General features: G+C 38.8%; 1 protein-coding gene across 8 annotated transcripts in view; it reads left to right on the top strand.

Annotated features, from left to right (window-relative positions):
• USP32 (ubiquitin specific peptidase 32) overlaps window positions 1-16,112 on the top strand; it is a 244,540-nt gene that overhangs the window by 126,613 nt on the left and 101,815 nt on the right. For 6 of the 8 annotated variants that reach the window (XM_055257787.2, XM_063628464.1, XM_063628463.1 and 3 more), the window contains exon 5: window positions 4,897-5,056. The exons of the other annotated variants lie outside the window; for them this stretch is intronic. In XM_055257787.2, the coding sequence (XP_055113762.1) occupies window positions 4,897-5,056 (160 nt within the window). The remainder of the gene's footprint in view (window positions 1-4,896; window positions 5,057-16,112) is intronic. 8 annotated transcript variants of the gene reach the window in all.

The raw sequence follows: 16,112 nt of genomic DNA, 5'->3' as shown, positions 1-16,112 counted from the left end.
TTAATAAGGTTTATGCAGACATTCTCATTTTTGTAGATGGAAACTAAGTGTGGTTGGCTACCCAGTACTCTAAAAATTTAAGCACAATAGCAGGCACATGTATTAGCTGATAATTAGTGCTATAGGGGAAAATAAAGTAGAATAAAGGAAGAAGGTGGTAATAGAGAAAATCTGAATCTTGTTATTTTATATAGAATGGTTAGGTCTATCAGATAAGTAAGATTTGAGTAAAGAATTTATAGCAAGTGAGAAAAAACCGTGAAGATATCTGGAGGACCACTTTTCATCAAGAGAATATAGCAAAGGCCTTGAGGTGGGGGTGTCCTTGTATGTCCAAGGAACAATAAAAAGGCCAATTTAGTTGGAGTGGTGTGAACAGGGGAGTGGTAGGAAATGATTATATATTGCCCTATAAGGCAGCGTGAGTCCTTTGACTTTTACCCTCAGTGAGATAGAAACCACTGGAAGGTTTTGAATAGAGGAGTAACAAAATATGAGTTTTTTTTTTTGTTTTTTTTTTTACACACATGATCACTTTGGATCTTATGTGGGAAGCAGGCTGAACTGAGTCCAACTGAGGTATCTGAATAATCCAGGCGTGAGGGTCATGATTACCAATGGTCAATGATTTAATCAATCATTTAGAACATGGTGTAGCAGTGAGGTAATGAGAAGTTTTCAGATTCTGCATTTATTTCAAAGGTAGAGTTGGCCTAGAATTTTTTCTTGTATTGATTATGCACTATGTGACAGAATGAGTAGAGGGAAGATGATTAGTATTTAGCCTGATTCAGTAAATAAATGGAGTTACCACTAACTGAGATGGCTAAGAGTAATGGAGAAGCAGGTTAGGGGGTTGGATATCAAGAAAGTTGTAATTACACTTGAGAATCCTATTAGACACTCAAGTGGAGTTGTCAAATGTGATTTTTGATATATAAATCTGTTGTTGAGGAGTAAAGGATTTGTTGTTGGCTTACAGGTGAGGATGAGATCATCTAGTAGTAAGTTTAGATAGAAAACAGGTTGGAAGAATGAGTCCTGTAATCCAGTGTTTAGAGTTTGGAGAGATGAACAGGACTCAAAACAGACCACTAAGAAATGGCCTGAAAGAAACGAGGATTAATAAAAGAGAATAGTGTCCTGGAAGCCAACTGAGGACAATGTTTCAAGAAGGAAGGAGAACTCAACTATGTCAAATACCCTGAAAGGTCTAGTGAGTTGACCTTTGATCACTGAGAAGTGATCATTAAATTTGGTGATCTGCAGGCAGGTCATTGGTGTAGGTCCTGTGGAATTAAAAAATTGCTGGTGTCAGGATACTAGATGGAATGTACTCATAAGAAGAAATTGTGATAGGAAGAGTGGAATGCTTAAATTTTCAATTATGGGAAGAGGAAGTTACTATAATAAAGACATCATAAGACTATGGTAGTTAATGCCCGAGTTGGTGGTGTTTTTAATAAGATCTTTAGAGGAGAAAAGATCAAAGAAATGTGAAGCTCATGTATATGGCTATTTGAATTATTAGATACCTCTAGTTGGTATAAAACCAACATTATAAATGAGCTATTGGTATTTGATTCAACTATTTGATTTATTTGCCTGCTGTAATATCTGAGTAGTGTGTCTGATGATTGCGTGCAGAACCTTGCTATCTAAGTATTTATATTAGAATAGGTTAATTCAGACCTTCAATAACAATGCTTTGTGTTGTTTTTATGTGTATACACACACACACACACACACACACACACACAGAGAAGCACTTTAGCTAAAATACAAGGACCTAGTGCTTAGATTTAAGTGATATGGGTCTCAGCTTTTTCTGTCTTGTGCTTTATTATTAGCCTTGACAGATGAAGTTATAAGGAAATCCACCTAGGTGTTGTATGAAGTTTTTTTTCTCACTGACTTATTTTAGGTTGTTGACTCTTAAAATGGAAATTTATATTTTATACTATTCTTCTCTTTTTAGAAGAGATCCATGACTCAAAAACATAAAAAATCAGATTTGACAGTATAATTTTTAGTCTACCAGTTATGTGGAATGATTCCCAATGGGCAAGTGAATTTCAGAGATTACTTTGTATTTCATTTAGACAGGCTAATTTGGAGCCTGGACTACCTGAGTTCAGTCCTCTTTCTTCCACTGTATAACAGTAGGCAAATTCCTTAACCTTTTGGTGTCTTGGTTTTCTCATGATAAAATGGGGATAATAATAGTGTCTTCTGTAGAGAGTGTTTTGAAGATTAAATTAGTATTTGAAATATTTAGAGGAGTTCTTAGGACATTGTAAACATTTGGTATTAGCTCTGTGTGAAGGTGGTAGAAGGGTCTACCTAGAGATAGTGTCAGATCCCACAGGTTGAGGGATTAGTTCCACAAAACTGACCCCTAGACATCTTCACTAGTGATCATGATTGATTAAATCATTGACCATTGGTAATCAGCTCAACTTTCAGCCCTCTCCCTTCCCTCCCTAGAGGTTAATCATTATTTTATTTTATTTTTTTCCAGTGGCCAGCCCCCATCCTGAGGCTATCTAGCAGCCCCCCACCCAGCCTTGGAATCAATTCATTAGCATGCAGAGTCATTTATCACTTTGGAGATTACAAGAATTTTAGGAGTTGCATGCCAGAAAAAGAGATGAAGACCAAATATATATTTAACAATATCACAACCACTAAGAAATTACAATTAAAGGATGCTATTGATTTTAAGACTTATCCCAATGTCAGAGATGTTAATGTGTGTAAAAATGTGCATCAGCTTGTAGAATTTATACTAAGCTTCTTTCTAGACTAAATGTGGGATACAGAAAGAATATGGGTAGGAACTCTCATCTCTAAACATGTTGGCAGTGCACTCACATGTCCCTGCAACATGTCTGAATGTCATTGTCAACGTCAAAATAAAAATATATAGAGCATACATGCAGACTGGGTGATCTTCAGTATGTCCAAAGAACAAAGAGAAGGTTGGGAGTTTTCTAAAAAGGGGAGTGTTACATATGGTCCTGAGAGAAAGTTCATTGGTATTAGTAAAGCTTTAGGGAGCTGGCAAACTCCAGTTGGTGGGCGATGGTGGTGGGCAAAATTAGTTGCAGCAAGTCATCTCAGCAGCTGGACTTACAGAGAATTACATTTCAAGAGCAATGTATCGTGAACGCTTTCTACCCCGGGCCTGTTGACTCTGATTTAGTTATGACAAGAATGACCCAATTGGTATGATCCACTTTCACACCATATTCTTCCATTCAGAAAAACAAGACTGTCAATGTCTTGATTGCTTGGATTGCAGTCATGTTAAATGTTCTGAAACTACCAGGCTAAGAGTATCGCCTCACTTAATGGGATGCTACTAAACAATGTAGATATGTTTCTACCATATTTCTTTTAGTTAACTAATTATTTGTATTTTTTAACATGTCTATTAGGATTAGAGCTGCTCCAATCTTGACTGTCATTATTCATTGTATTTCTTTCTTTTTCTTCCTGATCAAATAGTTCAGGTTGTAACTTCATTGTATTTCCTTGTGAATTGCTTCTCCCTTTTTCTGCTTAGAAATACCTGGCTCCCACTAAATCTAGGATCTCTTGTCTTCCAAGCAAAGGGATTGGCTTGAACAACCATATGATGCTCTTTTTCAGCTTGGATACTTTTCTCCAGAGATATATCAAGAAAAATACCTGGAAAGAAAGCAAAAAAACAGAAATCAACTTGCTTCTTTTTGTTCTTTGTGTACATACATGTTTTCAGTGATGCCTTCTGGGATCCTGATTGTCTACTCTAGGAGGACACCTGGATAGTTGTTTTTAATTCACAAATGAAATTTAAAGAGTATTTTAATTCCATACAGATTTAATTAAAATATAGTAACTCAGGCAGAGTGCTAAAGAAGAGGGATAAGGCAAGTGAAAAATTGGATTTATTAAATGTTTAAAGAAATGCAGATGGCCGGGCACAGTGGCTCACGCCTGTAATCCCAGCACTTTGGGAGGCCAAGGTGGGCGGATCACGAGGTCAGGAGATCAAGACCATCCTGGCTAACACGGTGAAACCCCATCTCTACTAAAAAATACAAAAAATTAGCCGGGCGTGGTGGTGGGTGCCTGTAGTCCCAGCTACTCGGGAGGCTGAGGCAGGAGAATGGCATGAACCCAGGAGGCGGAGCTTGCAGTGAGCCAAGATCGCGCCACTGCACTCCAGCCTGGGCGACAAAGTGAGACTCCATCTCAAACAAACAAACAAAAAGAAAAAACAAAAAAAAAAAATGCAGTTTACTGGTTTTGGGATATACTTAGCAAACAAAATCTGGCTTATTGGCAGTGTACTGCTTTACTAAATTGATGAAATAATTTTTTTTTTTTTTTTTGAGACGGAGTCTCGCTCTGTTGCCCAGGCTGGAGTGCAGTGGCGCAATCTCGGCTCACTGCAAGCTCCACCTCCCTGATTCACGCCATTCTCCTGCCTCAGCCTCTCCGAGTAGCTGGGACTACAGGCGCCCGCCACCACGCCCGGCTAATTTTTTTTGTATTTTTAGTAGAGACGGGGTTTCACCGTGGTCTCGATCTCCTGACCTCGTGATCCGCCTGCCTCGGCCTCCCAAAGTGCTGGGATTACAAGCGTGAGCCACCGCGCCTGGCCCTTGATGAAATAATTTGTAATTAACATATAGATTTTATGCAAGTAGAAGTTATGAAGCACAATTATTTTTGAAAACAGTTTGATTTCCAAATATGTATATACACCCTGCAGTGTTATTAGATAATCCTTCGTTTGTAGATAGCAGAAAGGTAGTTGCCAACTAATTGCAAATTTCAGGTTGTGCAGGTTCCAAGTAAGATACCTTAAAATTTGACTAAACTTATGTTTTCTTGTTTTAATTTTAGGGTGAAAAGGTAAACTATGAAAAGTTTAGAAATTGGCTTTTTCTAAACAAAGATGCTTTTACTTTCTCTCGATGGCTTCTATCTGGAGGTATATATGTTACCCTCACTGATGATAGTGATACTCCTACTTTCTACCAAACTCTGGCTGGAGTCACACATTGTAAGTAATGACATTTCATTGTTTTCTGTTTGCCTTTCTTAATATATATAATTGGCTGGTAATATGAGAATATGCTTATAAAGGAGAAATTTATTTAAATTCTATCCCAGGCTGGAGTGCAGTAGCACCATCGTGGCTTATGGCAATCTCGACCTCCTGGGCTCAAGCAATCCTCTCACCTCATCCTCCCAAGCAGCTGGGACTACAGGCACTCGCCACCATGCCTGGCTAATTATTTTATCTTTTGTAGAGACTGCAGGGGTCTATATTGCCTATGCTGGTCTTGAACTCTTGGGCTCAAGTCATCCTTCCACCTCAGTTTCCCAAAGTCCTGGGATTACAGTCGTGAGTCACTGCGCCCAGCCAAGACTTGTTTTTTTTTTGAGACGAAGTCTCCCTCTGTTGCCCAGGCTCGAGTGCAGTGGCGTGATCTCTGCTCACTGCAATCTCCACCTCCCGGGTTCACGCCATTCTCCTGCCTCAGCCTCCCGAGTAGCTGGGACTACAGGCGCCCACCACCACGCCTGGCTAATTTTTTTGTACTTTTAGTAGAGTCGGGGTTTCACCATGTTAGCCAGGATGGTCTCAATCTCCTGACCTTGTGATCCACCCACCTTGGCCTCCCAAAGTGCTGGGATTACAGGCGTGAGCCACCATGCCCGGCCTGAGAAATTTTTTTTTGTCAGTATTTTGTTTTTTTTTTTCAAAATGTAATGAAAAGAAATGCTGGGCATGGAAAATATAGCCCTCTGTGAATTGTCCTTAACAAAGCTATATTAGTTTCCTAGGGTTGCTATAACAAATTACCACAATTCATAAACTGAAACGAGACATTTACTCAGTTTTAGCAGCTGAAATTAAGATGTTTATAGGGCTGTGTTCCCTCTATAACAAGTCCTGTTATAGAACCGCAACTGGGTCTGCTTACCTGGCTCAGTAAAAATCACATATCTACACCAGAGTTTCTGTAGCAGTAGAAAGGAAGACATTTATAGGGCATTAAGCAAAGAGGACCAGATAAATGCTCAAAGCCCAACCTCCCCAAGGCTCACGGGTAAGGGTTTTTAAAGGCAAGGGTAGCTTTCAGGAATATAGAAGCTACAGGCAAAAATCGTAAATCAATACATGGAGGATGCTCATTGGTTTTGGCCTAAAAGGGTCAAATATCTTGAAGGGGGAGCTTACAGGTAGGTCATAGATAGGTAGACAGATTTAAAAATTTTCTGATTTGCAATTGGTTAAGGAAGAGAACCATCTTTTTAAAATTTGAGGTCAGCAGAAAAGAACGTTAACTGGCTCACGGGTGTGACTCCCTCCAAGCCCTTCAGGAAGAAATTAATTAATTAATTAATTAATTTGAGACGAAGTATTGCTCTGTTGCCCAGGCTGGAGTGCAGTGGCGTTATCTCGGCTCACTGCAACCTCCACCTCCCAGGTTCAAGTGATTCTTCTGCCTCAGCCTCCTGAGTAGCTGGGATTATAGGCGCCTGCCACCACGCACAGCTAAATTTTTTGTATTTTTAGCAGAGAAGGGGTTTCACCATGTTGGCCAGGCTGGTTTCAAACTCCTGACCTCAAGTGATCCACCCGCCTCAGCCTCCCAAAGTGCTAGGATTACTGGCGTGAGCCACCACACCCAGCCTGGGAAGAAATTTAGAACAAAGAAGGATGGTGAGCATTGAGTCTTTAGTTCCCCCGTGGTCTAAGGTCGGATCAGCTCAGTGGGAGTTCTTGCTGAGGGAGGGGGTCTGTGCTTCTGGATGACAACTCAGGGACACATATTAAGATGTTATCTTTAGTTGCTATAGGGAAATCAAACATCTTCTTTTAGGGTACTATTACTTTCTGGCTTAACAAGTTACTTATTTCTCAGGGCTGGCTAGATAGATACCTAGAGTTTCACTTGAAGGAACTCAGGAATATCCTTTATTTCCATGCATGCAGGGACCCCTAGGCCCCTCGGCCCCTCAAAAGGTGCCTCCTGCTCTGCCTCAGTCCCTAGAAAAGAATTATTCCTTGCCTCTTCCATTTTTTGGTGACCCCAAGCATTCCTTGGTTTGTGGCAGCATCTCCCATTCTTTGCTTCTGTCTTCACATGGCCTTCTCTGTGTGTTTCTGTGTCCTTTCCTCTTTGGATTCAGGGCCCAGGCTAAATCCAGGATAATTTTACCTCAAGATCCTTAGTTCATTACATCCACAAAGACCCTATTTCCAAATAAGACCATATTCTGAGATTCCAGATAATCACGAATGTTTGGGAGACAGTATTCAATTCACTACACAGGCCTAAGTGTTAATTTCTACTGTTCTTCTTTCCATTGGATACAGAAAACTGTTAATACACTCTGCTTTTCCTTTTTTTTTTTTTTGGACACACAGTCTCACTCTTTTGTCCGGGCTGGAGTGCAGTGGTGTGATCTCAGCTCACTGCAGCCTCCGCCTCCTAGATTCAAGCGATTCTCTTGCCTTGGCCTCCCAAGTAGCTGTGATTACAGGCATGCACTATCATGCCAGCTAATTTTTGTATTTTTTTAGAGATGGGGCTTCACTGTGTTGGCCAGGCTGGTCTTGAACTCCTGACCTCAGGTGATCCACCTGCCTTGGCCTCTCAAAGTGCTGGGATTATAGGTGTGAGCCACTGTGCCTGGGCTGCTTTTCCTTATGCTTCTTTCTATCACTAAAATGCCTTCTCTTCTTCTTCTACATGTTAAATCCTAACAATCATCCATGAAGACTTAAATCACATACACTTTTTTCATGAAACCTTTTCTTGCCTTCTTATCAGAAATTATCTCTCATTTCTCGAAGTCTGATAACACCTTACTTGTACCCTTCTTGAATTAATTTATCCCATTCATCTTTGTATTATAACTATTTATAGCATTCTGCTTATTTGTACATGTCATGTCTCCTAACTCATAGGATCCTTTCTGGCAGAGGGGGTCTGCAGTATTATTCTATCTTTCCAACCTTGGGCCAAGCCTAAATAAGTATTTGTTGACTGAATAGAGGAATTTGGGTGTCAAGCACTATTTGTATCTATTACTTTATATGACATATAACTTGACTACTGATTACACACCAGCTACTTTCTCCCATTTTCATTCTGTTATTATTAAAAGTTCTGACTGGTAAGTTCTGGCATGAATGGGCAATAAGCTTGATTCTACTACTTTTCAGTGCCCTTGTCTTTGTTTTAAATAGGAAACCCTTTTAAAAAAAATATTTTGCTTAAAATATTGAGGGAACCTTTTTATACTCACTGTGTAAACTTTAACTTACCTTAATATTTAAGTTGTCACTCATATGGATATTCTGTTGAACTTTCACTTTTATTTGTGATTGTATGGTAAATTAGTTTTCTGTTAATATTGACAAGAGTGTGACCGCTTTCCTTAAATGCCTTGTTGTGTTAAAGAAAAAATTATTCTGATATTTGTTAAAACAGTGAGGAAGACATTATTCAAGACTATTGCAATTAAGGGTATTGCAGTAGGGGAGAGAGATAAGCTCAGCTCTCAATATAACAACGACAAGTGGGGATTTATTTAAGGTGAGGTGGTCAGTGGATAGAAAAATTACAAAGAGGAGACATCAAAGGTAGGGGATTCTTGCTAAAGCAGCCCAAGATGAGGGGAATGACTATTGCTGGATTCTTATCTAAAACTGGTCTAGGATAGACCAATGACAGGAAGGAAACCAAGAATGAAACAGTAGGAGTGAGCTTAGAGGAACCTAAAAAATTTGGTTAAGGAGCTAGTCTTTGTCAGTTGATTAAAAAATTACTTTGAAAGCAGAAGCTGCTTATTTTCTCTTTTTGAAAGCACTGTATTATTAGAGAAAACAAATTTATTTAATCAGTCAAATAATTTTCAATATGTTAAAAATGGCTCCATCTTATTTGAAAATAATCTTTTTTTTTGGATTTTTAGTAGTATCTAAAAGTTAAAAATACTTTTGCCTTAAGAAATCTTGAATTAGGCTGGGCGTGGTGGCTCACACCTGTAATCCCAGCACTTTGGGAGGCCGAGGCGGGCAGATCACAAAGTTAGGAGTTTGAGACCAGCCTGGCCAATATGGTGAAACCCCATCTCTTCTAAAAAAAAAAAAAATACAAAAATTAGCCAGCCGTGGTGGCAGACCCCTGTAGTCCTAGCTACTCGGGAGGCAGAGGCAGGAGAATCACTTGAACCTGGGAGGTGGGGGTTGCAGTGAGCCAAGATCATGCCACTGCACTCCAGCCTGGGCAACAGGGTGAGCCTCTGTCTCAAAAAAAAAAAAAAAAGAAAAGAAAAAAGAAAAAATCTTGAATTATTTAAAACAAATATTCCTGTACATTGATTGTTTCACCTACAATAATGACCTTCTAATTCCTAATGATTGTTTTTTTTTAGTTTCATGTACCCCCTACCATCTCTGCAGCATTTTAACACTGTTGATCAGTTTTCTTCAAACTCTCTTCTCCTTTGGTTTTTGAAACATTGTAGTTTCCTAATATTCTTATTATTTCTTACGAGTTTTACTGTTCCCTTTTTACCACCTACTTTTAAAATAAAAGTTATTTCCAGTGGATCAGCCCTTCGCTCTATTTTGTTCTTGGATGATGTACATGCTTTGCTTCATCACAGCCATTTCCATGCTTCACCTATCCTTCCTATCTTTGCAGGTGATACCTAGATGAACTTTTCTGCTCTTGAGGTATTTCTGAAACCTCAGATTCATTTTAATAAATGCCTCCTGGTTATATTTTCTAGCACCTAAATCTTATATCTAAAGCAAATTCATCTTTCCCTGCCACGATCCACCTAAAGGTATTTAAAAAAAAAAAAAAAAGGCAAACTTGTTCTTCCTTCTGTGTTTTATATCCTGGTTGATAGTATTTTTAATTCCAGTGTCTAACTTGACTAACCTTTGACTTTTCCTTGTCAAGCTTCATATTAGATTCTATCCATCTTAGACATATTTCTTGCATCTTTCTTTCTTGGTGCCATCATTACAAGTTTCTTATCTTTCTTACTTTACTTCCTCTCAATGATACGAAAGGATGAAGGACAACTTTTTTAATGTATTTTTAATTCACATTAAATTGACATTAAATTTCTTTTAATTATTTCACTTCTCTGCTTAGAAACCTTTGTTTAAATTCCTTAGCATGGCTTCAGAGTCTCTTAGTTTCCCATCCTTGACTTAATTTCCTGTGCTCATTTCTCCTCACATGTATTCTTTGCCTCAACTACAGAGCACTGATCAATATACCGTGACCACACCATGAACTTTTATATTATAGCTACACTCTATACGTCACTCCTAATCTTCCTTCATTTAAGAATGTACCTCATGTTTCAACCCTTGACAATTGAGATGATTCTTTGTCATCAAAGCCCAATTCAGATGCTGCCTTTTCTGTCATGCTTGTCCATTTCTCTTTAATTTGAGTTTATTTATTTTACAATTCGCATTTCTGCAACACTTTGTATTTCAATTAAAGCAATTAATTTGCGTTTTGCCCTATCTCTAAGTCTGTTGGAAATGACTTTGTTTACCCCCACAAGTTGCAAGCCCCTTGAGAATATGGCTCAGGTCCTATTCCTCTGAGTTTTTCTCAGTTTAGTGGACGAAATGCATTTTGTTGGATTGAACTGGATTGAAAATTTTTCAGCCTCTTAAAGGGTACATTCTAAGTCTTGATTTAAACATTTGATTGCCTCCAGAGTGAGCAGAAGGGATGTGTCCTCTTGGGGAGAAGGACCAAGATAAATCATCATGTTTAAATAAGGTTTAACAACTTCATACCATGGTGATGTTCTCATAAAAGTAGACTATGTTTGGCTGGGTGCGGTGGCTCATGCCTGTAATCCCAGCACTTTGGGAGGCCGAGACGGGTGGATCACGAGGTCAAGAGATCGAGACCATCCTGGCCAACATGGGGAAATCCCATCTCTACTAAAAGTACAAAAATTAGCCGGATGTAGTGGCATGTGCCTGTATTCCCAGCTACCCAGGAGGCTGAGGCAGGAGAATAGCTTGAACCTGGGAGGCAGAGGTTGCAGTGAGCCGAGATTGCACCACTGCACTCCAGTCTGGCAACAGAGCGAGACCCTGTATCAATAAAAAAAAAAAGAGTATATACTATGTTTTTAGGGGGAAATGAATTATGATACTTACACACTTAAAGAACTGTTGAAAGTTGCAAAGTTCTAAGGTCTTCCTTCTAAAACTTTTGGTTAGCTAAATGATGTCATACAGAACATTGATTAGCATTCAGTTTAGGCACATGAAGAGTCAGTTTGCTTTAAATACATGTAATGATTTTAACTGCTCTTACAATGTGCCCACTGATTTCTGTGGTAGTCATTGAAATAAATCAGTAGTGTATGGTAAAAGCCTGAAGAAATATTATGCTGTTTTCTCAGTTATTTATAACATTCTTATTTGCTGGCATCTTAGTTGAGTTTTGTCCTATCCTTATTTCTTGTAAGAGAAATACCCCCAAATTAAAAACTCAGCTGTAAGTCTGCTATGGCATATTGGTAGTTACCAGCTATATTGAGCATTGGAATTATTTGGAGAAATTATTGGAAGTGCAGGTTACTGGCTCTGTCGGCAAAGATTTTTATTTAGTGGGCCCTAGGACTCTGTACTTTACAGACATCCAGAGTGATTTTGATGTAGATGGACCATTAACTGCATTTTGAGAAACACTGATAAAATATTTAGTAGTTCTTCAACCTCTGCGTCACACAGACTACCCCTGCCACTTACTATTGCTGTGGGAAATAGATTTAACCTCTTTGAACTTCTTTTTCCTCCTTTGTAAAACAGGGATAATGATACAATATACCTTATAAGGCTGTTTTAAGGAGTAAATTAGGTAATACCTTTTGTTATTATTAATAAAAGGACTCAGCCCTGTGCCTGGTATACAACATTTTTTTTTTTTTTTTTTTGAGATGGTGTCTCACTCTGTTGCCCAGGCTGGAGTGCAGTGGCACGATCTCGGCTCACTGCAACCTCCACCCTCTGAGTTCCAGCGATTCTCCTGCCTCACCCTCCTGAGTAGCTGGGATTACAGGCGCCTGCCACCACGCCTGGCTAATTTTTTGTATTTTTAGTAGAGATGGGGTTTCACCATATTGGCCAGGCTGGTCTTGAACTCCTGACCTCATGATCCATCTGCCTTGGCCTCCCGAAGTGCTGGGATTACAGGCGTGAGCCACTGCACCTGGCCAGAGCATGTGTTTTATAATGAATATGCATCCTTTTATATTCGTGAACACTTGGCTTTGTGAATGTCAGTGGTTTTTACCCCTCTGTCTTCAGAGAATAATTGTTTTGGGATCAAGCAAATTTTCAAATACAGGGCTGTAGATCAGTATAAAAATTAACTTGCCCAGATTTGTGGAAAGAAAGTGTTCTTCTTGCCAGTTTGTTTACTTTTATTTTATAATTTACAAAAACAAAGAACCAACAATAAATTTATTCAACAGACAACTGAATCGCTGCTGGCTTCCAGCAAGCAGCTACTTCCTTAGTGAGTCTTACTATGAAAAGCATTATCACAAAGTCAGAATTACTGCTAAGTTTCTTAGAGAAATTCTGACATGGTTAGGTTTACAATTTGATGACTATGATTTATATTATCTATAAATTCTCACTCTGATTCTGGCTAAACAATTCACTATTGATGTCTTTGCAGGCTCTTCTACTCAAATAATATTTGGTACATTGAACTGTTCTAATAATGTGTTAGGAATGTGGAAACTTGTGATAAAAATAGGGAATGTTATTAACTGATTTATAAGTAGACATTTATTTTAAAGCATCAGCGACTCCATTTAAATTTGTATAATGAGCCAAGGTATCTAGGAAACAAAAAGGAATTACAATTTTTAACTTCTAAATAACATGTTAGCGTGCAGATGCCTTTAATTACTTTTTCATACACAATTATAAAGTAAAATTTGAAGTCACAGTAAGTTGAACACACTGCCAGGTTCAATCATATTTTGTTCTCTTTGATGTGAATCACAAAGGAAACTGTGGAGCTATGTGTATTCAGTACAGACTTAGAATAATTAACTTATTTGATTTGGCCAGGCGCGGTGGCCCAAGCCTGTAATCCCACCACTTTGGGAGGCTGAGGTGGGTGGATTACCTGAGGTCAGGAGTTCAAGACCAGCCTGGGCAACATGGTGAAACCCCGTCTCTACTAAAAATACAAAAGTTAGCTGGGTGTGGTGGCAGACGCCTGTAATCCCAGCTACTCGGGAGGTTGAGGCAGGAGAATCGCTTGAACCCAGGAAGCGGAGGTCGCAGTGAGCCAAGACCGTGCCATTGCACTCCAGCCTGGGTAACAAGAGTGAAACTCTGTCTCAAAAAAATAAATAAATAAATAATAACTTACTCAGTTTACCCAAGATTTTAGATTTTGTCATGGTAATTACATTTTTCTGAAGTGCAAATTCCAAACTATTGTTACCTTATCTATTATTTAAATTAAGAAATGGAATCAGAACTTTAGCCCAAAGTTCAGGTGTTTATGGTTTAATACATCTTAGCTAATTTTTTAATCAATACCATTGTACTTTTCTATCATAATTTGCTGTTTCAACATTTTATTATTATTATTATTTTTATTTTTTATTTTTTATTTTTTTAATTTGAGACGGGCTCTGGCTCTGTCACCTAGGCTGGAGTGCAGTGGCCCTATCTAGGCTCATTGCAACCTCCGCCTCCCAGGCTTAAGTGATCCCCCCACCTCAGCCTCCCAACTTGCTGGGACTACAGGCACACGCCACCAGGCCTGGCTAAGTTTTGTATTTTTTGTGGAGAAGGGGTTTTACCATGTTGCCCAGGCTGGCCTCAAACTCCTGGGCTCAAGTGATCTACCTGCCTCAGCCTCCCAAAGTGCTAGGATTACAGGTGTGAGCCAGCATGCCTGGCTATTTAAATAGTTCAGATTTTATTTGTAAAATTACTTGGAAATACAGATAAGTTTTTTTTTTCTTTTTTTTTTGAGACAAAGTCTTGCTCCCCAGGCAGGAGTGCGGTGGTACAATTATGGCTCAATGCCGCCTCGACCTCCCAGGCTCAAAGGATCCTCCTGCCTCAGCCTCCTGAGTAGCTGGGGCCACAGGTGCATTCACCGCACCCGGCTAATTTCTAAAAATTATTTGTAGAGATGGGATCTCATCATGTTGCCCAGGCTGGTATCAATTCTCCCCTGCCACAGACTCCCAAAGTGCTGGGATTACAGGTGTGAGCCACTGTGCCCAGTCAACAGGATTAATGACAAGTTAATATTTAAAGCTGTTTGTATTGAAGGTACAGGAGGACAGATATGATGTTTGTGATGATGCTTAGCATCTCAATGATGATGATGTCGAGTCAGAAAGCCTGTATAGGGAGCATAAACATTCTATGTAATTAAAAGTTTGAAATAAGTTAGTACAGTTCTTCCCTCTCCTCCCCTGATTCTACTTTGAATGATCAAACCCTAGTCATTTTTGTTTTTTCTTATAATACTCTTTCCTTTTCCATTTTGTCCATAGTTATATAAAACACACAGTGTTGGAGTTTGGAGAGACAGACTATAAAGTTAAAATGTAATTAGTTTTAATTGATTAGTTTTGATCAGACTTTCACTATTTTAAATCTGTCTATGCCATCCCCTATACTGTAGTACATGAATAGTCCTCTCCAAGCAGTCTAGCAGCTCCAAGTCATCTTCTCTTTGAAATGTCTACGTTGTGACTGAAATGCCTACTATTCCAGGTTCAACTGTCATCTTTATACTTTTTTTTTTTTTTGGTCATTGGAAACTAAAATTCTTTTCTGTTTTTTGCCTTTTATCTTGGGTCCATGGTATAAACCTTTCTATAGGTGATCCTTTTTCTTGTTTTTGAATTAAAACTGAACACAACTGCTTTTTTGTCTTTCTGTCCTATTACTATCTGTCTTACCTTCAGACTTTTACACATCCTGTTTTACCTCTGCTTATAATTTCCTTCTTCTGCCACACTCCTTTTCCTTTCCCTAGTTAACCCTTAGATTCCCTTCATGTACCTCTTTAAACATCGAGACCTCCAGGGCCTACCCACATATGTGCTCCCAGAAAACTCTCTATTTTTTCATTGTACTTTCCATACTAGATGAAAATGATCAGTTTTCAATTCTCATCTCTAAACATAGTTGTCTTGTTCACAGTCATATCTGTAGTTTTTAGTACAATGTCAGGCATATAATACATTTTTACTAAATGTTTCCAGAATATGATGTGGCTTTTAAAATTTTTATTTATTGTCTGGGTGCAGTAGCTCATGCCTGTAATCCCAGCACTTTGGAAGGCTGTGGTAGGAGGCTCACTTGAGTCCAGGAGTTCAAGGCCAGCCTGGGAAACAGCAAGGCCCCGTCTCTACAAAAAATTTAAAAATTAGCTGGATGTGGTAGCACATGCTTATATTCCCAGCTACTGTGGAGGCCGAGGTGGGAGGATCACTTGAGCCCAGGAGGTTGAGGCCACATTGAGCTATGATCATTCCTGGGTGACAGAGTGAGACCCTGTCTCTTCAAAAGAAAAAAAAGGAACTATTATTAAGTTATTTTCCTTAATAGTCATATTCTTTTGTAGAATTCAGCAGTATTTGGAAGAAAACATATATCTATTCTGTCTTGTAAATGTTTTCCAATAAATAAAGTTTTTGGCATTTCTCCAAAATGTATCATAATGTATTCAGCTTGCTAACTGAGTGATTTCTTTGAATGGTAGAATCTGGATTCTGAAGTAGTTAAAATTGTAATTTTGGTGATGGGACTTTATAATTCATTTTGATTATTTCTCTTTTCAGAGCTAACTCAAGAAATTTATATTGTCCTTATCTGTTTTAGCATTTATTTCAACTAACAATATGTATATTATTATGGTCCCTTACCACATTTTAGTTTACAATGTTAAAGCCTTCTGTCAATAGGGAAAAAAGGACTTTGGCGATTCTTAGACCATGAACTGCCTAGTAAATCTGTGTGCCTCTCCTTCATTATCCTCTTATCTGTTAGT

Source organism: Symphalangus syndactylus, chromosome 20 (genome assembly GCF_028878055.3).
Source record: "Symphalangus syndactylus isolate Jambi chromosome 20, NHGRI_mSymSyn1-v2.1_pri, whole genome shotgun sequence".
In the NCBI taxonomy this organism is placed as follows: Eukaryota; Metazoa; Chordata; class Mammalia; order Primates; family Hylobatidae; genus Symphalangus; species Symphalangus syndactylus.
This window is presented reverse-complemented; position numbering and strand designations above follow the sequence as displayed.